The 23,030-nt window shown below is 41.5% G+C and overlaps 1 protein-coding gene across 2 annotated transcripts in view; it reads left to right on the top strand.

Moving 5' to 3' along the window:
• The window catches only part of SCUBE2 (signal peptide, CUB domain and EGF like domain containing 2), a 70,801-nt gene that overhangs the window by 5,296 nt on the left and 42,475 nt on the right, over nt 1-23,030 (top strand). For both annotated transcript variants that reach the window (XM_029061487.2, XM_029061486.2), the window contains exons 3-5: nt 5,536-5,661; nt 14,202-14,336; nt 21,472-21,597. In XM_029061487.2, the coding sequence (XP_028917320.1) occupies nt 5,536-5,661; nt 14,202-14,336; nt 21,472-21,597 (387 nt within the window). The remainder of the gene's footprint in view (nt 1-5,535; nt 5,662-14,201; nt 14,337-21,471; nt 21,598-23,030) is intronic.

Raw genomic sequence — 23,030 nt, 5'->3', positions numbered from 1 at the left:
CTGGGCTGCTCAGTAATTAGTAATAGTATTTATTGTTTTTAAAATGCTTACACGTATTTAATTCGTGCAATTGTGGCTTAGTTTCCCCATCCTACCCTCCGCCCTCCCCTCACAGCCCTGAAAATTTGGGGACAAAGTAGCTTTCCAACAGTAGGGAAGATGTGAAGATTAATGAGGTCCTGAGCCAAATTCTCCTGGGTGAGTAAGCGACTTCCTGGGGGTGAATCAGATGCATACATGCATGAACACTTTCAGGCTAGGCAGATTCCATTTAGTGGTCTCGGCACTAGAACTCTTGATCAACTGGGAAAAAATTGTTTCTCAAAACATCATAGAAGTACATTTGATTATATTTAATCTAGTGGGGTCGTAATAAAAGAAGTGGAGGATAGTACTTATTAAACAGCCCGTTGATGTAGTGTAGTTTTCTAGGCACTTGGAAAGTACAGAATCATCAAGTGAAACATTCCCTGCCTTTGAGGAGCTTGGACTTGAAGGGGGCGGAGGTGGGAAGTGTGGGAGACAAAAATGTTAACAACTTGAGTGGTAGGAATGAAGAATTAAGTATGCATAGATACATGAGTGCTGAGGAGGGTGGAAATTAGTTTACAAGAGCTGTTATGGCTCGGGGGTGTGTGGCCTAGTGGAGAGAGCACGGGCCTAGGAGTCAGAAGGACCTGGGTTCTAATCCCGAATCCACCACTTGTCTGCTGTGTGACCTCGGGCAAGTCACTTCACTTGCCTGTGCCTCCGTACCCTCATTTGTAAAATGGGGATTAGGACTGTGAGCCCCACCATGGGACTAATTGGCTTGTATCTACCTAGCCCTAGTGCCTGAAACATGGTAAGCTCTTAATTAACACCGTAGGAAAAAAAGGATACTAATCAGGGAAGGTTTGTTGGAGGAGGTGGGATTTAAGGAGGAGTTTGAATGTGGGAAGAATTATGGTCTATCTGATGTTGTGAGGGAGGAGTTCTAAAGGGAGGAGGTGGAAGGTTTGAAGGACAGACACCCCGGAAAACGTGTAAGAGGGGCATTCTGTAAAAGCCAGAAAAACAACAGCACGTCAATGCTGGGAGGGTATAGTCCTCGCTCGGGCTTCTCACCGCTCCAGGATGGGCTGATCAAGGTCTCAACTGTCACAGACTTACTTATGTTTTAACAATCAGCATGTTAGCCTTCTGCCCATCCCTTTCCAGTGGGACTGGATTTCTTTTCCCTTGCATTGGTGGGCCGGGGAAGAAGTAGGAGAGGCCACAAAGTGTAAGCACCTCTCTGGACTCTAAGCTCCTTGTGGGCAGGGGTCCTATCTTCCAACTCTGTTGTAGTATAGTCTCCCATGTGTTTAATATGGTGCTATTAAGTGCTCAGTGAATACCACTGATTGACCGAATGATTCAGGGGCCACGTGGCTTCTGCCTCTCCCACTCCTGGTTTATGCTGAACCGGGTGAGCAACACCTGTGATGGCCATGTCAGCTCCTTGCTACGTTCAAACTGAATTCTCATGCGAAGGCTGAATTGCCCAAAACTGGCCTACGCATTGCTCCGCTCAACGTTGGCTATAATTATCTTCTGTTGCAGTGCACCTCTTTATGATGATAAAATACACATGGGGCAATAAAGGAAGAAAATGTCACGATTGAATCTAAAGCCTATATCTGTTCGATATAGTATACAGAAGGCTAAGATAATAAATAGTTTAAAGATGCCCTGTTTAAATATGTGTAGTATTTAGCTGGACTGCTTTTCGCCTTCACAACATCTTCAGGATCCTCTCTTTTATCTCTATCCAAACTGCTACCTTGCTGGTACAATCTGTCATCATATCCTGACTGGATTACTGCATCAGCCTCTTTTCTGATCTCCCATCCTCCTGTCTCTCACCACTTCAGTCTATACTTCACTCTGCTGCCCAGATTATCTTTCTACAGAAATGCTCTGGGCATGGCCCTCCCCTTTTCAAAAATCTCCAGTGGTTGCCTATCAACCTTTACATGAAGCAAAAACTCCTCACTCTTGGCTTCAAAGCTCTCCATCAGCTGGCCCCCTCCTACCTCACCTCCCTTCTCTCTTTCTCCATCCCAGCCCGCACACTCCGCTCCTCTGCTGCTAACCTCCTCACTGGGCCTCGTTCTCACCTGTCCTGCCATCGACCCCTGGCCCATGTCCTACCACTGACCTGGAATGCCCTTCCTCCTCACATCCACCAAACTAACTCTCTTCCCCTCTTCGAAGCTCTACTGAGAGCTCACCTCCTCCAGGAGGCCTTCCCAGACTGAGCCCTTCCTTTCCCTCTGCTCCTTCTCCCTTCCCCATCGCCCCTACTCCCTCCCTCTGCTCTACCCCCTCCCCTCCCCACAGCACTTGTGTATATTTGTACATATTTATTTCTCTATTTTATATTAATGATGTGTTTATATCTATAATTCTGTTTATCTATTTCGATGCTATTGATGCCTGTCTACTTGTTTTGTTGCCTGTCTCCCCCTTCTAGGCTGTGATCCCGTTGTTGGGTAGGGATTGTCTCTATCTGCTGCCAAATTGTTCTTTCCAAGCACTTAGTATAGGGCTCTGCACCCAGTAAGTGCTCAATAAATAGGATTGAATGAATGAATCTGTTTTCAATGCAAAGCTACATTTGATAAAACATTCACATTCACCCGGTCATACTGAAGTTACCCTAAAAATACACTGCAAGGAGATATTCTCAACCAAAACGAGATGACAATCTGATTCAATGAATGAAGAAAAAAAGAAACTTCTTTGTACATTATCCAAAGAGAGAAGAGTCTTTCTGGATTCCTTAATTTCTCACTTATCTCTTTTCTCTAGGCTGTAAGCTCCTTCTAGACTGTACACTCGTTGTAGGGCAGGAACATGTCTACAGACTCTTTTGTACTGTATTCTCCCAAGTGCTTAGTACAGTTTTCTGCACACAGTAAGCGTTCAGTAATTACCATTCCTCTCATGACTGCCTGGTAAACCTTTTTGAGACCTTCTGGTAAGTCCATTTGCTCTCTTCCTCTTTGGGATTTCAACCACATCTCATCTTCCCGTGAAGATCACGTAAGAGAAGCAGCATAGCTTAGTGGAAAGTGGCCCGGTTAGAGGATGTGGGTTCTAATCCCGGCTCTGCCACTTCTCTGCGGTGTGACCTTGGGCAAGCCACTTAACTTCTCTGTGCCTCAGTTACCTTATCTGTAAAGTGGGGATTAAGACTGTGAGCCCCATGTGGGACAACCTGATTATCTTGTATACACCCCAGCGCTTAGACAGTGTTTGGCACATAGTGCTTGGCTTAACAAATACCATTTTTATTATTAGTATTATTAAGAGCATCTAGATTGCATCTAGAGCATTTTGCCTGTGAAGAAGATTTCATTTATTCTAAAAGCATTTGGAAATTTCTAAATCCAGGAAAATGGAGTGCTAAAAGGATCTGGACATTTCCAGGTTTAATAAATATCCACTGAAAAGACCCTTATGCAGATAAAATCTTCAGATGCATAGTATGGTGGGATAATCGCCAAGATATCCAGATGATTTTTCTAGTGTTGATGGGGCTCGTTTTGCTTTTTTCTTATGTCTCTCATATCATCTTTCCCTACATGCAAATATGGCGCAACAAAATGGCATTCAAAGTAGAAAAGACTTGATTAAATTAAATCTATTTTGTGGTTTGGAAGAACACCCCACTCTAGAGTTAGTCAGTCAAGTACCCAGATAATTGAGGTCAAAAATTGGACTTTGGCCCCATTATCCAGATATTTCAAGCTAAAGCAATTCTATTGGACTCTCTCCATAGAGGAATTTTTTTTGGAGTTGAGAATATCTGCTTGCAGGGTATTTTTAGGTTAACTTCAGTATGCTTTTTCCAATATAGTGTCATGTACTGACTAGGCACTTAATCATCCCTCAGCGAGGCACAGTGGAAAGAGCACGGGCTTTGGAGTCAGGGCTCATGAGTTCGAATCCCAGCTCTGCCACTTGTCAGCTGTGTGACTGTGGGCGAGTCACTTAACTTCTCTGTGCCTCAGTTCCTCATCTGTAAAATGGGGATTAAGACTGTGAGCCCCACGTGGGACAACCTGATTCCCCTGTGTCTCCCCCAGCGCTTAGAACAGTGCTCTGCACATAGTAAGCGCTTAACAAATACCAACATTATTATTATTATTAAAGGTTTGTTGATATCAGTGATGATGGAGGTGATGATGAAGAAGAGGGAATTACATTTCTTTTTTAGTTAGGCTATAAATCAAATTTTTTTTCTTACACCAGTTTATAGCAGCAGCCACGACCAGTTTAGTATAATTACCCTATAATGATTGTTTAGGACTTCTTTTTTTGAAGTTTCAGAAAAATGCAAATCCATTTGTCAGTTTGGATTCAAGACTCTAGAATAATAATATTGGTATTTGTTAAGCACTTACTATCTGCCAAGCACTGTTCTAAGCGCTGGGGTAGATACAGGGTAATCAGGTTGTCCCACGTGAGGCTTATAGTCTTAATCCCCATTTTCCAGGTGAGGTAACTGAGGCACAGAGAAGTCAAGTGGCTTGCTCAAAGTCACACAGCTGACAGGTGGCAGAGCTGGGATTAGAACCCATGACCTCTGAGTCCTAAGCCCACGCTCTTTCCATTGAGCCATGCTGCTTCTCTAGGGAAGCTTCTTTCTAAAGAAAGAGAGATTTTTTTTTTTAAATGAGATAATGACTCAGTGAACTCAGTGATTTTAACCACTCTCTAATCTGGTGAATCTTTGGTCTGATTTCCTAAGTTTCTTGGATGGAAGCTGTGAGATGCACTTCTTTACCACCTACTCAGCATCATGTTCCCTGGCCATTTTCGTAAAAATAGTCGTTTCTTTGTCAGATGTTTGTTTGAAAGATTCATTAGGGGATTTTGCTGTTTTTGAGTCTAATTCATTAGGAAAGATTTTAGAAATGGAATATTGCATGAACCTTGCTGCCTCATGGCTAGATCCAGAAAGAGCAGTGATTCTGCATGCATTTAGAAATGGATGTTTTTTTACTGGAATGTTTCAGTACTTAAGCTTACAGCATAAACTTTAGGGGTGCCAGTGATGAATATACATTATATATTGCCTGCCCCTCAGCTGAAGAAAGTGAAGAGTGATGAACCAAATTAAACTCTGCCAGGATACTGGTGCTTTGAAACAGAAGTTGGCAGAACTTGTGCTAAGGATCTGAATTCAGAGTTATGAGAGTTGGCAGGTTAGGAGGATTCAGATACGTTCAGAGCCCCTCCTGCCTATCAGATGGCTTTATTTCAGGATCCTGTGCAATGCCATAGTTTATTTCTTTTGAAACATTTGCCATCAGAAACAACCGTGGTACAGTGTTGCAGATCTGATGTTCTTTGTCAAAAAAGTTCAGCATAATGTATCCGCTTGCAAGACAGCGATCATATAAGTGGAGCATGGATACTTTTCATGTGTCTGTGATCAAGTGGTGACCTGTCTATATTAAAAGTAATAACATCAATCATATTGACTTTTGCTTTATTCTTCAGACATTGATGAATGTGATAACGAACTCAACGGAGGCTGCGTTCATGAATGTTTCAACATTCCAGGCAATTACCGCTGCACTTGTTACGATGGCTTCATGTTGGCTCACGACGGTCATAATTGTCTTGGTAAGAAGGGCGTTACAAAACAGTTGCAGATTCCTGTTCCTCCTCCCCTGTTACTGGTCCCTTTGGGTTAATGCTTTGGTTGGGTCTAAAGAGTTTGAGTTTTGGCAAAATGAACCTTTTGGCAATGAGTCATTTGCTCTCAGCCTCAGCATGAACTAAGACAAAGCAACTCAGCTTTCACAAGCCTCACTTTTATTCATTCTTTTCCACAATAGTCCCGTGAAGTAGATGGGCATCGTAGCTAACACTCCTGTATCAAGAAATATTGTAGGGTCTTTCACCAGGTCCCTTTACAAGCCTGTACATTTAAGTGTTGTTGCATCCAAACAACTTATCTTATTCTCTATGTCTCCATCTACATATCTGTAATTTATTTATATATGTTAATGTCTATCACCCTCTCTAGATTGTAAGCTCATTGTGGGCAGGGAATGTGTCAGTTTACCATTATATTATACTCTTCCAAGTGCTTAGTACAGTGCTCGATAAATACGATTGAATTAATGAATGAATACACTTTTTTGGAGTCAGGTAAATTTTATTTTTTTCTCTGAAAATTAGAAATGTTTTTCTGGGTTCCAGCCATGGAGTCACTTTACTTTTCTTGAAGTGAGAGACAAATACCTTCCATTAGCTTCTTTTTTCACTCTTCTACAAAACAGAAACATCTGCCGGAGTTTTCAGTGTATGGGGGTCAGGGACAATGAAGGATGTTGTTTATTCATTGGTCCCTTGAGTTAGGATTACGGCACAGCCACTGAGAACAAGCTGTTTGGCTGGAAGTGGAAATGTGGAGACCCTTCAGAATGACTTTCTGTTGGGTGATTGCTAGCTTCATCCTTCTCGATCCAAACAATATCCTCTGGCAGCTATTTGGGTCCCACAAATCAAATTCCTTTCAGCCAAAGAGAGTTGTTTGTTGTTCAGTTGGATGTTCTGACTTGATTGATTCCCTTGTAGGTTTTGTCTTGTAGTGTCTCAAGTGGCTGAATGAGGCAGCCTGGACCAGTGGTTTAAACACTGTGCAGTGCTCAAGGAGCTCACTGCGTTCTGGTCCCAGCTGGGCTCTGGTATAGCTATAGTACCCTGGGCTAGCTATTATTGCTCTTCTCCTTTCTCAGCTTCCCTTCAGGAGAGTGAGAACTGTTTTACTCATTTATCTCCTGGGGATGTTGGATGAACTGATTTATGCTGGAAATGTTTTGAGAGCCACAGGTGCTGGTGAAGTTCGGGAATAAATATAGTTGGCTAAATGCGGATTTAAAATTAGGGCAATTGAAATATCCCAGATAATTTGAATATAATTTGCAGGGAAAATTACAGTACTTTTTGCCGTTCTCCCAAAGAAAATTGAGCTCTCCGCAGGCTGCCGAATACAGAGCTCTAGACTATGAGCTTGTTTTGGGCAGGGGATGTATCTGTTTGGTGTGATGTTGTACTCTCCTAAGCACTTAGTACAGTGCTTTGCACGCAGTATGCGCTCAATAAATACGATTGAATGAAAGAAGCTTTAGCCCTGCCATGGCAGGAGACTAGTACTGCAATCCAGAAACTACTCCTAGAATAATTTATTGAGTGGTGAGTGACTGCTAAAGTGATAAGAGAAAGGATTAGCAGCCTGAAGGATGGATGGCTTTTTTGTTTTTCTGAATGAGCTCAACTCTTAGTTCTGAAAAGCTGGGGTGGAAATTTATGCCATTGTCTAATGAATAAAGCCTGGGGCTGGGAATCAAGTTTCCACTGTTTCCACTTCTATCTCTACCACTGACCCAGAGTTCCCTCCTTTCCTGTGCCTCAATTTTCCCATCTGGAGAATGGAGATAGTAAATATTTTCTCTCTTTCGATCGTATAAGGATATCGTGATGAAGATGATATAATGCTTGTGAAGTAATTTGAGCTCCTTAGAAGAAAAGGACAGAAGGAAAATCAATCAAGCAGTCAGATTTCCTGAAGGCTTACTCCGTGCAGAGCACTGTACTAAGCGCTTGGGAAAGTATAATATAACAGAGTTGGTAGACAGCTTCTCGGTCCACAGGGAGTTCTGTCTAGAGGGGGTTAGTTCAACTAAAGTATCTTGGAATTTTGAAAGGCAGCCAAGGAAGCACAGACTCTTTAAATTTTGGACCTTCAGTTTGGAATACCTAATATGAATTAGCATGATTACTTTCATTATTAGTTGTATTTCTCAGTATGTTTCAAGCATGTCCTGTATTTAGTGAGGCCAGGATAAACAAACCAAGACGTGGCCCCACTCTTGAAGGTCGGAAAATAGTTTGCAAAGAGTTCATTGACTTCTAAGTGGGAGCAGGGATTCCTATGATCTGAGTTTGTCCCCTGTCTCTCATTAGTCTCTAGGCCTCATTTACTGCTGCCACATGATACTATCACTCCTCTGGGTCATTTTATTGTCTGAAGAACCAAAATAAAAACTCAATCAGTGATATTTATTGAGCTCTTACTGAGTGCAGAGCACTGTACTACGTGCTTGGGAAAGTACAATGCAACAGAGTTGGTAGTCGTGTTCCCTGCCCACAAGCAGCTTATAGTCTAGAGGGGAAAACAGTAATATAAATTAAAAAAAACTATGGATATATTTGCAAGTGCTGGGGCCTGAGGGTAAAGGGACCAATCTAAGTGCAAGGATGATTTAGAAGAGAGAGGGAGTAGGGGAAATGGGGGCTTAGTTGGGGAAAGTCTCTTGGAAGAGATTGGATTTTAATAAGGCTTTGAAGGTGGGGAGAGTAAAGCTCATATTTTCTCCTGCCCTCATGACATTTCTCTTTGGATGTCCTCCTGTCACCTCAATCTTAACATGTCCCCAAAAGAATTCCTCATATTCCTACCTAAACCTTGCCTCCCCTTTGACTTTCCCATCCCTCCCTGTCTTGCTTGGCGTTATCCTCGACTCATCTCTTTCATTCAACTCGCATATTCAATCTGTCCTCAAATCCTGTTGGCTCAACCCACACCACATTGTTAAAATCCATCCTTTCCTCTCCATCCAAACTGCTACCCTGTTAATTTAAGCACTTATCCTATCCTGTCTCTGCTTCAGGCCATATTTCACTCTGCTGTGTGGTTCATTTTTCTACAGAAACGTTCAGTCTCTGTTTCCCCACTCCTCCAGAACCTCCAGTGGTTGCCCATCCACCTCTGCACCAAGCAGAAACTCTTTACCATTGGTTTTAAAGCACTCAATCACCTTGCCCCTTCTTACCTTACATAGAGATTTCCTACTCATACACTTTACTCCTCTAATGCCAACCTACCCACTGTACCTCAGTCTCGTCCCTCTAGCCACCAACCCTTCACTCACATCCCACCTCTTGCCTGGAACTTCCTCCCTCTTCATATATGACAGATGTTCAGTATCCCCACCTTCAAAGCCTTCCCTGACTAAGGGTTATTGAAAGCACATCTCCTCTAAGAGGCCTTCCCCGACTAAGTCCTCATTTCCTCTTCTCCCACTCCCTTCTACGTCATCCTTGCAATTATATTTGTCCCGTTATTCACCCCTCCCTTAGCCACCCAGTACTTACATATATGTCTGTAATTCATTTATTTCACACTCTAGACTGTGAATTTATTGTGGGTAGGCAATTAATCTACCAACTCTGCTATATTGTACTCTCCCAAGTTCTTAATACAATCACTGCTCAATGAACATGATGGACTGATGGGCTGATTTTACACAAACCCCACTGGGTAACAGTGGCACCTGGGAATAATTGTGGTTCCACAATGAAAATTCAATTAATTCACTTTTATTAAATACATTTCAAATTTATTAAGAACTTGGGGATCGAGGTGAGCTAGAGTAGGCTCCAGGTTATAGTTATATTAATCCAGTGAATTAGTGACGTGTGCATCTTCACACGCATGTGTTAATTGCCGCTGCCCTGTATTTTTCCATGTCTTTTGCTTTTTTAGTTCAGGTAACCTAGGTGCATATATGAAAACAAACATGTCCCCTGTTGCTTCCATCACATACCTTGGCTTGAGAAATAATCACAAATTCATGATCTTCCAGTTGGAGGCTCGAAGAAAGGAGGTAGTGTTTTCTAACATTCGGGTTCAGCATCTGTGCAGGATTAAGTCACAGGAAAAGCTGATCTATAGGGAACATAAAATCAGTCCAACCAAACTATCTTGGAATTTGGAAAAGCAGCCGAGGAAGCACAGACTCTTTAAACTTTGGGTCTTCAGTTTGGAATACCTGGACAAGGTGTGTTCCACAGAAAGCTCAACCTCTGGAATTTGCTTCACCCTTTGGCTTCAAGAAGACCAGGTTTGCTGATCCTTAGGGTATGGCATGAATCCCATCTGTTTAGTCATGCATCTGCCTGGTGGAGTGGGAGGACAGATGAGTATAAGATCTTAAGTCTGAATACCAGATAACAGATATTTAAATGTGAACTCTCCTGGCATGAACCTACTCCGAGAGGCTAGGTGGATCCAGATGGGGATATAAAAAAAGGCAGGAGAAAAAGTAAATGATCTTTCCACAGTTAAGGCTTATTAATTTGAACCCCTCTAATTCTAATTTCATGATATTTCAGAGCAATATTTTCCCTGTGCCCCCTCCGTTTGTCTTCTTACTGATACCAAAAGAAGGATGGCTTTGATCCAAAGAAGGAAATGTCTGATTTGTGGTTAGTAAAGCTTCTGGTAAGGTCTAAATATTAGGACTAGTAGAGACCCTTGGCTCCCTGCCTAGGGAAGACATTTAAAGATTCAGCCAGGGAGAGATGGACTTGTATAGACACCACACACTTACACACCTGAAGTAAAACTGTATTTTAAAATATACCTCTGTAATTCAGATTACTCTTCTTGAGTCCAACTAGTTAATTACCTGATTTGGGGGCAATTTATAATGTTTTCTTTCCCTATCATTTCCCCCTTCCTCTCTTACTGCTTCTCCTTACTGTTCAGTTTCCCTCTTCCTAGAGCCTTTAACTCCCTTTCTGCCACTGCCTCTATTTTCCCTGTTCTCCTCAAAGTTTTTCCCTGGCCTTTCTTACTTAACATCCTCTCCTATATGTCCCTGTGCTTCTCCCCTTACTCTTGGTCTTTATCTTCTCTGTCCCAAGTTTCTCTTCTCCTCTCTCTCCCCCTCTCTCCTTGCACTCTACTTTTCTTTTTCTATATTACCCCTCAATTTTGCCCACCATTTCTATTTTTTACCCCACTTTTCCTGTCCCTCTTGTCTCCTTGCAGTAGTAATAGTTTTTATTAAGTACTTACTGTGTGCAGAAATCACTAAATGCTGGGGAAATGAGTCCAACCCCTGACAGTCCCATACACCTATCTGCTTTCCAAGTGTGTACTGTCGTCCTTCTTCCCTACCCATCTTGCTCCTCTCCTTCTAATCATCACCTTCTTCTAACTCACCCTAGGGTCTGCAGCGGGACCCGGGCAGCATCCCCTTCTCTGTAACCCCAATTTCTCAGTAAAGAGGGTTATTTTTAACCTGCCTTTTCCCAAAACTGGAGCTGCAGGAAAGTGAGGGGTAGCTTAGATCCTTTTTTCAGATTTGAAGAGGAGTGGGAGAGAAAGTGATTCTTATGCTGATCTACTTTCGGTGCTTTGGGGAAGGAACTCCTTCGTCAAAGTGAAAGTGTCTTTATCTGCCTGTATTAGCCTAAGGGCTCAAGCCTTGCCTCTTCTTTCTCCTCTTTTCCACAGCCTTAAGTTAGGATCATGCCTCATTGCACCATGGCCGGCAAGTCCTTGGCTACCCCTTCCCAACCTGCCTTGGGTAGGGTGACCACAGCCACTGCTGCTGGGAGTAGTGGGGGGCTGGTGGTTTTTGGCATACTGTCTGCTCTAGGAGGTAAGAGCCAACTCCACTAGCCCCTCTAATAATCACCGTAGCATTTATTAAGCTCTTACTGTGTGCTTGACACTGTACTAAGCACTGGGATTCAAGATAATCTGGTCTTATCCCCCATGGAGCTCACAGTCTCAAGGGGAGAGAGAACAGGTATTTAATCCCCATTTTACAGAGGAGAAAACTGAGGCACAAAGAAGTTAACTAACTTGTCCAAGGTCACCCAGCAGTCAAATGGGGGAATTGGGATAAAATCCCAGATCTTCTGTCTCCTAGGTCCGTGCTCTTTCAATTAGGCCACGCTATTTTTCTCTGAATTATAGATTCTCTTTCTATAGCCTGGTCCACTCAAACCTTTTTCTGCCATTTTTCTCTAATGAATCATTCTGCTCACATCCCCCTCCTCCTCACAATGCTCCAATCGTTGCCCATCTGTCTCCCCATCATAGAGTAACTTCTCACCATTGACTTTAAAGCACTCAGTCAGCTCTCCCTTCTTCCTAACCTCACTACTCTCCCACTCCACCTTTGCTCCTTTATGCTACTCTAGTTTCTGTGCCTCAATCTCATTTCTCTCACCGTTGGCCACTTGTTCCTGCAGGGGACCCCTTTCCCCTTCATATCCTGCAGGCCAACACTCTCCCTATCTTCAAAGCCCTAATAAAATCATATCTTCTCCAGGAAGGCTTCCATGACTAATCTCTCTTTTTTCCACCCTTTTCTCCCTCCCCTCTACATCATTTATGTGCTTGAATCTGTACACTTTTAAGCACTTGATATTCACTCCCTCCTCAGCTCCACATCATTTATGTACCTATCCATATTTTATTTATTTATTTTAATGTCTGACTCCTCCTTTTAATCTGCAAACCCCTAGAGACAGGGAACACGGCTACCAACTTTATTATAGTGTACTCTCCCAAGTGCTCAGAATAGTGTTCTGCAGGCAATAAGCACTCAATAAACTCCAATGACTGATTGATTATTCCTTCAATATTTTCTGTTCTCATTTGAATTCTGTGGGGAAGCTTTTGTTGAGGTTGTTATACTTGCAACTGACTCCCTTTGCAATACCAATGATAACAGGATTTCTATAATGTCCTCTCATTTGCTTAAGACAACAATCGTGACAGAATTCTATTATGTTAAGCACTTACTCTGTAACAGGCACTGTTCTAAATGTTGGGATAGGTACAAGTTGACCTGGTAGGACACAGTCCCTGCCCCATGTAGGGCTCACAGTCTAAGTAGAAGGGAGAACCGGGATTTATCCCCCATTTTACAAATGAGGAAACCAAGGCACAGGTAAATTAAATGACTTGCCCAAGTTCACACAGCAGGCAGGTGGCAGAGTCAGGATTAGATCGCAGGTCCTCTGACTCCCAGGCCTATGCTCTTTTCACTAGGTCATGCTGCTTCTCTGTTATTATTACTATCTGTTGCCAACTTGTTCATCCCAAGCGCTTAGTACAGTGCTCTGCACATAGTAAGTGCTCAATAAATACTATTGAATGAATATAACAATTCAGCCAAACAGTAGCAAGCCTCGCAAATATCAAACATGGAATATAACAAGGGGCAACCTTTTCCTGTGCACAGTGTGGCTAGTTCTGTGGGTCCACAGTGGCTATTTCCAGTCACACTTGCACTCATAGGTGAATTTCATCATTAGTAGTATCTACTTTGAATATAAAGGAAGCAGATAAGTAATTCACCACCAATCTACAGTCTTATAATGCTGTGTTCCCCTACTTTTCTATCACATTCTAAAAGAACTGTGTAATGGAAACTCATGTTACTGTAGAAATAAGTGGGTCGGTACAAGTTATTGTCCTGATTGGAAAGTCTGCAGTGTGTTTATATATCTGTTTCAACTTGAGGTCTACTTTCAGAATGAATTGATGAATTTTTTTATGGTATTTATTAAGCGCTTTACTATATGCTAGGCACTGTTCTAACTGCTGGGGTAGGTACAAATTGAGTGTCAGCCTTTGCTTGTTTTCATAGAGTAATAGTAAGCACTTATTTATACCCATCTTAGCACTTATGTATGTACGTCTGCTTAGTTTATTTATTTTGATTACTCCAGTTGCAAATATTTTAATATTCGTCTCCCCTATTAGAGTGCAAGTTCTTTGAGGTATTTGTGGTATTTCTTCTGGGCAGAAATTGTGTCTTTCATTATCCTATCTCTCCCAAACATCTAATATAAGGCACCACACCACGTGGGTGCTCAATAAACAGCGTCACTCAGTGGATACAGCATGGGTCTGGGAGTCAGAAGATGTTTGGTTCTAATCCCAACTCTGCCACATGTCTGCTGTGTGACCTTAGGCAAGTCACTTACCTTCTCTGGGCCTCAGTTCCCTCATCTGGAAAATGGGGATTAAGAGTGTGAGCCCCCATGTGGGACAGGGCCTATGTTCAACCTGATTAACTTGTGCCTACCCTAGTGCTTAGAACAGTACTTAGCACATAGGGCTTAACAAGTACCATTATTATTGTTATTATTATTACGAATTAGTAGTACTGAGTTGGAATTTGATCATGCATCCTGGTCTCTTAGGTTTATTAATAATAATAATAATAATGATGATGGCATTTGTTAAGTGCTTACTATGTGCAAAGCACTGTTCAGAGAATGAGTTACATGGGGAGCAGAAGCTGAAACTGATAAGGCTGGTGAACATCGCTTTTCTCTTTCAGATGTGGATGAGTGCCTGCTTAACAATGGTGACTGTCAGCACACGTGTGTCAATACCATGGGCAGTTACCAATGCCACTGCCAAGTGGGATTCTTCCTGAGTGACAACCAGCATACTTGCATTCATCATTCAGAAGGTACCCCTTTTTATAGTATCTATTAAGTGCTTACTATATGCCAGGCACTGTACTTAAATGCTGGGGAAGATGTGAACTAATTAGGTTGGACACAGTCCATGTCCCACGTGGGGCTCCTGGTCTCCATCCCCGTTTTGCAGATGAGGCAGCTGAGGTCCAGAGAAGTGAAATGACTTCCCCAAGGTCATCCGCCCTTTCCCTTTGTATGCTGGGAACCAGGATCACGTCTTGTAACTGGCCTGAGCTATTTATATCTAGGATGCCTGAAAATATAATTGATTATGATGGAAATGTCAAATGTCATCTCTTTAAGCTACAGAGCAATGCTGTCCTGGACACATCAAACCTGTCATACTGATTATGTGTAAAATAATAATAATAATAATTGTGGTATTTGTTAAGCACTTGCAATGTGCCAGGCACTGTACTAAGCTCTGGGGTAGATACAATGTAGAAATAGTGTATCCGTCTTCCTCCAGGTCAAGCTGCACCTAAAGCAAAACTCTGACATTGATAGTTTGCAATAGAGTTGGAAAACTTCAATCAGCTTTGGCCTATGTGCTTAAAATGAAGGTGGTCCTCTCAGAGAACAAACAAGTATGATTAAGAGTTGAGGGAGTCACAACTTGCATTGAAGATCAGAGGATCCTTTTCAGACCATTAGATTGCTGAAAGGGGAATCTTGTCCTAAGACAACATTTTTCCGGTTGGAATGAGTGCTCATTTCCTCTGTTTGCCCCTTTTCTCTCAGTTTGAAAGACTTAAATCCTTGCTCTCTAAATAAAGTCCTAGAATTAAAAACCAAAAGATTATTTGATTTTTAATAACCGTTCCATATGCCAGGACAGTAGCCAGGAAATGCAGGGTGTGGTACATGAGGTGAAGGATGGAAGGGTGGGTTCTATACCCTGTAGGTGTAAGTAAGATTAAATATCCAGAGAGGCTTGGCACATCTGAATAGTGAGGCCCTACACCTTCGCACCACTGTTTTGAGTTTTTCTGTCACTACGGGAAGCCTCTAAAGAGCTCAGGGCCTGGTTCAGGTGTGTCCATTCAATTGTCCTAGTGATGGCCCTGCCTTTGCATTGTCTCTCTCTAAAATATCTATTTTAAATGCATATCTATGGGGGCTAAAGAAATAATTGAAATCTGGGCAAAGTCATAGCTTTTCCTTTTGAAAACATGATGTGAAAATATCATATGCCTCCATTTGTGAAATTGTGGAAAATAGGTGTTAGTTTACAGATCCTTAAAAAGTTATTTCTTTCTCCACGAGGATTTTTTAGCTTTTCTGTCAAGTATTTAAAGGATATTCTTGGATTTTGAAAGTGGCCCTATCGGAAGGTATATTTTTACGTCTTCATAGCAAAATGAAACAATTACAGACGGAGCAATTTGTTACCGACTAATTAGTAAACCATTTGAGTGAACTTATTAAAAAACTGTTTGAACAGTTTCTTCTTCAGTAGTTGCTTCAGATTAATGTGTAAACAGAAGCTAGGAAGATTGATTCTTTTATTGCTTTTTAACACTTCTTACTTAATGATCATATTAATCTGTTTAAGTCAAGAGATGTCAGAAAACATTGGAGTTAATCAGGCTAATTTTTTATCTATACGCTGCTTTGGTTCTTGACTGACTGTGAATTAGTAGATTTTAGGGTTCTTTGGCCTCTTTTGTATGTTCAGCAAGACTCTAGGCATCATTGTCTTGGTAGACTTCTACGCAGTTTTCACTGTGGGAAAGGAATCAAGAAGCCAGTAGAGCAGAATAATCTAAGAAGCATAGCATCCATTCTTTTGTTGGTTAAAGTCCTTTGATAGAAGGGAAGATCTAAAACTTGGATTCTAGAGTGAAGTATATAAGTATATAAAAATCGATTTAATAGTCTCAGCATTGATCCTGACTCCCAAAAAGTCAAATGTCTTTTACATCACTTGTAAAGTACTGTAGATACATTATTTAATCTTCCTTTTCACTTTGATACAAGCCTATAATTTTTCCATTGTTATCAAATCCTTAAATTATCCATCAGAGTGCTCTCAGTTCGATTTTACTTTGTTCTCATCTCCATCTCTGGTAAATCTTTCTAAACTAATGACCACAAATCCCACATAATAAGAGTGCGAGTTTAAAGAGATTATTTTCTAAAAGCTTCATTTCTTAAACATTTCTATAATTTAGATGTTTAGAGCCTCTGAAAAGTAATTTTTCAGGAACTGAAGTACAAATCCAAGAATTAGATTTTTGATCTAGAAATTCTAGTTGTTGTTTGCTATAATTGTGTTCGGCAAATTAACATCAAACATCAGCCAACAGATTATAGCAGTTTGCAGCCCTTTTTTATTTTCTCTAAAATGGACAAACAGGTTAGCAATGATACCTATATGATTATTTTTCTGGTCTTCATGTTAAACCCTTCAAAGATCACAAATAAAAGGCAGAGGTGATGTTAGAGACTGGAAATATGATGTTAGCTTTCCTCCATGCTTTCCTTCAATTTGCCTTGTAAATATTTTAAAAATAGATTAATAATAGCATAAACATTTTTCTTTTTTTTCCCTTTAAAGTGAATATCAGTTTTAGGGAATTTTTATTGCTTCTCCTGGAAATAGTCGAATGAAAGAAAGAAAAGAGTTTCCTTCACTAAACATCAAGGGTGCAACTAAAATTTTTTCTCCCTCTGGATTGGTCCCTCAAAGCTCCATAAAAAATAAACTTCACAAACCCCCTCATGTACACACATAAATTCTCATTCACCAAGACCTTTAGATTATGAGCCCCACAAGGGGCAAGGGCCATGTCCAATTCCTACACGTATATCCTTTCCCAGGGTTTAGTATTGAGCTCTGTTCCCAGTATGTGCTTCATAAATGGTATTCCTATTTATGGTCATGGAATGTGTCTATTAATTCTGTTGTGTTGTTCTCTCCCAAGGGCTTAGTACAGTGCTTTGCTCATAGTAGGTGTTCAATAAAAAGCACCGATTGATCCTATTAAGCCATCAAGAAACTATGTTGCCTACAGCTTCAGTCAGCATCTGGAGGGAAGCTTCCAGAAGAAGTGCTCTGCCCAGGGGAAGGATTGGAAAGGGTTTAGGAAAAAGTCCTCAGAAGGGATCCTCAGAGGGAAAAAAAAGTCTCTGATCTGAAGCCAGTGCACTGGGCGGGGAAGAAAATGAAAAACTGGAGAAAGTTCTTTGAGCTGGAAAGTGAGGGCAGGAAAGTTCTTCTAGGAGACCTCTTGGAAGAGTCATAGAACAAATTTTAGGAAGAGATAGGGGTGCAGGAAAGCCTCCACAGATATGAGCATGTCCTTATTGGATTTTAATCCATTGAACAGATTGTAGCGCACAAGATAGATAAACTCTAACAACTTTCAGATGTCGTCAAACTTCTAAAACTTAGGTTGAAATAATCTTTGGGCCTCTAAAATTCATTAGAGTAGATGAAATCTCTAAAACAGAGGCTACGGTCTAATTATTCTTGAGATTGTTGAGCCTGTTTTTAAGATTATTGATTGTTAATTTTGGGGATGGCACCCCAAGTTTCCATTGTGTCTGTACGTTTTAGAGGTGAAGGAATTAGCGATAGCCTTCAGTGATATAGGTTTAAAGAGGACAACATAGAAAGAAGGAAGTAATTTTACATGTTGTTGGTATTATATTGCTGTGGAAACATTACTTGTCAAGATACATTAACCTGTGTTTTGTCTTGACCTTTTTCTCACTGGGTAGTTAGAATATTTTTCAGGACTGAGGATGCCTCTCCGCTTCACAGTTTTCATTAGTCCTAATTGTTCCCTAAGCAACTACAACAAACAGGCCTTTTTGCACTGGGTAATAACCTGAAGGATTGCCAGTGACTAAAGTGCTTCTCCAGAAAATACATTAGCCCATGCAAAAAGAGCTTTCCACTAATCCAGGGCGAATGTCTTTCTTTGCTTAACTGACTGCAGCCGCGGGGAGAGGTAGCCTTCAACAACCAGCAGATCAAGTGCTGGAGTGTGAACAGCTGTCGTTGTAACTGTCAGAGATAAATAAGATGGTTTTATGAGGTGCCTAAAAACTATGGCGAGGCATAGTAACCGCTGGGCCTGCTTGTGAATAAAAGATGCTTACGTTAAGCCCTTGTCATTCACTTAGGCCCAGAGATAGGTGCTAGCGCTAGGTGGTAGAAAACTGTTTCATCAAAACACGATGGGAGTGGATAGAGAGGCGCAGTACACAGTCACGCTGTTCTGGATCCTCTCAGAATGCAAATTTTCAGTTCCTCTGAGGATGGTGAACTGCATTTACTCAGGTATATAAACAACTTACTTTCCAGTACTCTGAAGCTAAAAGTTCAATTTTGTAGAAATTAGGATTTTTTTAAAAGCACAGTTTATTTTGCAGCTATGAACATGGACTTAGTTTCTTACCTGAAAGGTCTCCCTCAAGACTTACTTATGACAGTTAGGGCTGGAAAGCTCTGCTGAGGGGAGAGGTAGTGTGACATTTGTCTCGTTGTGGTCTCCGAGGAGGTAGGATGCTGGAGAGATGCTGAGTTGGTTTGCTCTGCCTTCCTCCTTTCCTACTGGTATTAATCAATGAAACTATGCTCAAGTCCACCCTTTCAAAGGTACAAAAGAAATCAAATTGAACCTAGTGGAAATCATCCATAAGACAGCGGTTCTGATGAGAATCTGTCCATAGGGCCAAAATAAATTTAAAATGTCTTTCCTTTCACTTCCCTTTGTTTGTCAAGGGGGTCCATGTCTGGTGGGCTGGGAGAGACTCAGGGTTTTGAGATTGTACTCGCTTAGTCTAGTTGCTTTGAGGACCAGTGCTTCAAACAGTGCTTGGCACATAGTAAATGCTCAACAAATATCAATATTATTATTAGTAAGCATAAGGAGAAGAAGGTGACTAAGAGTATGGGCATATGTAGAGGGTCATATACATTTTTGTGAGTCTAGTCATTTTTGAAAATCATCTGTTAGGCTAGTTTGAGCAGTTGGAATCTAAACATTCTACCACAGAGGGTTAAATATTGCCCAGGTCAAGGTAACAAAGTGCCCACCTTAGGTTCCGTGGTACATGTTCTGAAAAATCGAAACTTTACAAAACACTGAATCTTTAAAAACGAAAAACTGATTGAGTCTGGTTGAGGGGAGATTTAGGGAGGAAGATGGAAGGCTCCATTGGTGGGAAAGGGTAAGGTGGCCACTTGTCCAATTTCTGCTAGTCTGTCCCCCTTGTAGGTATGGCACAAGCTATCTTTATATTTGGGCATTTAAAAATGAAAATACCAATCTCCCTCTGATGTGGTTCTTGTCAAAAAAATCCCTTGGTTCAGAAGTGGGGCCAAGTTTTTAAGGGGATCAAGGAGGAGAACACAGTGGCCCTGGAGCAATTGATGTTAAGTTTTGGGGGTCGGGGGCAGGAGACCACCCGCTGACACCTACAGCAACTATGTAGGATTCAACAAACTTATGTCAAGATCTTTTAATATGTGTCCTTATGACACCCTTAGGTTACATAACTTGCTTGTACTGTGATGAACTACATGGCAGATGTCTTATTTTCCAACTGAAATGTAATGAATGTTACTGGGAAGGGACAGAAGTACAAAAACTTTCCCTTCTCACACTGGATTTTCTTATTTGTTTAAATCAAAATGGTTGGGGAGAATCAAAAAAAGGATACCCCAGATTCTTCAGTGCCATCAGTGACTCCCCATAAAGGGGATGAAGGGTGATTTGCAGGCTGGAGCCTTCAGACTGTGGGCTTAGGCCCTATCTCTCGTCCTTTGCTTTTTCCACTCCCCTTTTTTCCCTTCTTTTGGCCTTCTTCTCTGAGCTCACCTGTGTTTAGGTTCCTCCCCACAATCATCCAGTCAAAGATGGCCAGAATTCTGTTCACTTCATCCCAGCAGTTTCCACTGTGTAGGGGAATCGGTAAGAGGAGGGGGCCAAAGGTGAGATCATGGAGGTAATGGTGATGATGATGATAATAATAATTGTAGCATTTGTTAATGGCTTACTATGAGCTAAGCACTGTACTAAGAACTGGGGTAAATACAAGATAATCAGGTCGGACACAGTTCAAGGAACAGAGAAAACCAGTATTTCATCTGCATTTTATGGATAAAAAAACTCAGACATGGAGAAGTCAAGTGATTTGCCCAAGGTCATACAAAAACTAAGTGGTGGATCTGGGAATAAAACCCAGATCCTCTGATTCCCAGGTCCCAGCACTTTCCTCTCAGCCCTGCTGCTTCTTGTATTTATGTGTATTTCTAGCTCCAGTATGATATTTATCAAGTTTCTGCCCATGATGAGAGAAATCATTTTTCTTCTCCTCTGGCCTACAGTTATTACTTAGAGAAATTCTCTTTGGTTAGTGACTCACTGAATGCCAGTCAAGTTCACTGTCAACAGCATGGCAGGGAAAAATAATTGAAAAGTAGAATTAAGATCAGAGTAAAGGAGGTAAAGTCATTTTTAGAGTTTTGGACCAAATTGGACCAGGGAGAAAAGCAGAATTCATTCATCCATTCATTCAATCATATTTATTGAGCACTTACTATGTGCAGAGCACCGTACTAAGCGCTTGGAATGTACAGTTCGGCAACAGATAGAGACAATCCCTGCCCAACAACGGGCTCACAGTCTAAACGGGGAAGACGGACAACAAAACAAAACCAGTAGTCAGGCGTCAATACCATCAAGATAAGTAGAATCATAGATACACATCATTAACAAAATAAATAGAGTAATAAATAATATATACAAATATGCAAAAGTGCAGTGGGAGGGGAAGGGGGAAGAGCAGAAGGAGGGAGTCGGGGGAATGGGGAGGGGAAGGGGAGCAGAGGGAAGGAGCATTCAATCAATCAAGTAAGTATTTGTTGAATGCTTACTTTGTGCAGAACGCTGTACTAAGTGCTTGGGAGAGTAGAATACAACAGAGTTGGTAGACATGTTCCCTGCCCAGAAGGAGCTTACAATCTAGAGCGGGAAACAGGCATTAATTTTTTTTTTTGAAAAAGTTATGGCTACGTACCGAAATCCCTCCAATCCCAAACAGTGTTGTTGCTATTTCTGGACCTCAAAGCAAAGGTTTATTGTGTCAATTTGTTTCTGCTTTTTGCAGAGGGTTTGAGCTGCATGAATGGAGATCATAGTTGTAGCCACATCTGCAGGAAAACTCCAAAGGGAGGAGTAGCCTGTGATTGTAGACCTGGCTTCCAACTGGCCAAGAACCAGAAGGACTGCATCTGTAAGTACTGGACTCCACTGAATGAGCATTTGCTCCCTTCCAGGGGATCATTCGCTCGAGATGATCATTTCCCTCCTTTCTTTTTTCTTCCTGAACCGGCCAGAGCATTCGGTTTTATTTCAGCTGAGCTCTGCACATTATCTTTACTCTAGTTGTTTGGTATTATATGGAATAGGAGCACCAAGTGGCTCAGCGGTGTCATAAATATCAATGTAAAATGCCCCAAGGATCACCTGAGAAGTCGACAATTTGGAAGCTAAATCGTAGGTAAGGAAACTCAAACTGTTGCTTGGTTACTTTAGAAAAGTGCCCTCCCAACAGGGATGTATGAAATGGGGTTTAATAGCAACAGGGTGTACCCTGTGTGAATGAGAGGGAGAAAAATAGAAAATAAAGGTGCATAAAGGAGAGAAAAGAAGCAAGAAATGATAATGCTGGAGAGTGAAATTATGTGGTCTAAGCACATAAGAATGTAGAGTGATTGGTAACTCGCACTTATTGATCCAAATGATTATGCCAGTAGTTTTCAGAGGTGGAGGGGAAGAATATTTGAATTTGATACTGCTGCCATGCTATAATATATGTCATTCTAATTCTGGCTACAGATCTTTGGCTCAGATCAAGTGACAGTAAGCAAACTGCAGCTTTCTGGGATTTAGAATGAAGTTAAGGAGGTAAAGGAATGAAAAGAAGATCAAGTCAGCTCTTTTTTTATGGTATTTGCTAAGCACTTAATATATGTCAAACCCTGTTCTAAGTGTTAGGGTAGGTACAAGTTAATTAGCCCTGTCCCACACGGGGCTCCCAGTTCAAGTAGGAGGGAGAATGGGGAACTGAGGCACAGAGAAGTTAAGTGACTTGTCCAAGGTCACCCAGCAAGCAATTGGCAGAGGCATAATTAGAAGCCCTGTCCTGTGACTCCAGGCCTGTGCTCTTTCCTCTAGCCCACACTTCTTCTCAGCTCTTTGATATTAAAGAGCCCATTGATTTTCCGTACAAAGGCTAAATGGACCTTTCCTAATCATACTTAACAAACATACTGATTGCCTGCTTATTCTGTTCTTAATTAATTCTGAGCATCAAACAAATATAATAATAATGTGTCATATTTCTTAAGCACTTGTTATGTACCAAGTCCTGGGGTAGATACAATATAATCAGGTCAGACACAGCCCCTATCCCGCCTGAGGCTTGTAGTCTAAAGGGAAAGATAAGGTATTTGATCCCAATTTGCAGATGAAGAAATTGAAGCACTGAGAGGTTAGGTGACTTGCCCAAAGTCACACAGCAGGCCAATGGCGGAGCCAGAATTAGAACCTTGTTCCCCTGACTCCCAGGCTTGTGCTTTTTCTGTTGGGCACACTGCTTCTCTAGAAGTTAAAGCGAAAGAGCCTACCTTTAAGGAGCTTGCATTCAAATGGAAGTGAAACAGT

The sequence above is a fragment of the Ornithorhynchus anatinus genome, chromosome 3 (genome assembly GCF_004115215.2).
Source record: "Ornithorhynchus anatinus isolate Pmale09 chromosome 3, mOrnAna1.pri.v4, whole genome shotgun sequence".
In the NCBI taxonomy this organism is placed as follows: Eukaryota; Metazoa; Chordata; class Mammalia; order Monotremata; family Ornithorhynchidae; genus Ornithorhynchus; species Ornithorhynchus anatinus.
This window is presented reverse-complemented; position numbering and strand designations above follow the sequence as displayed.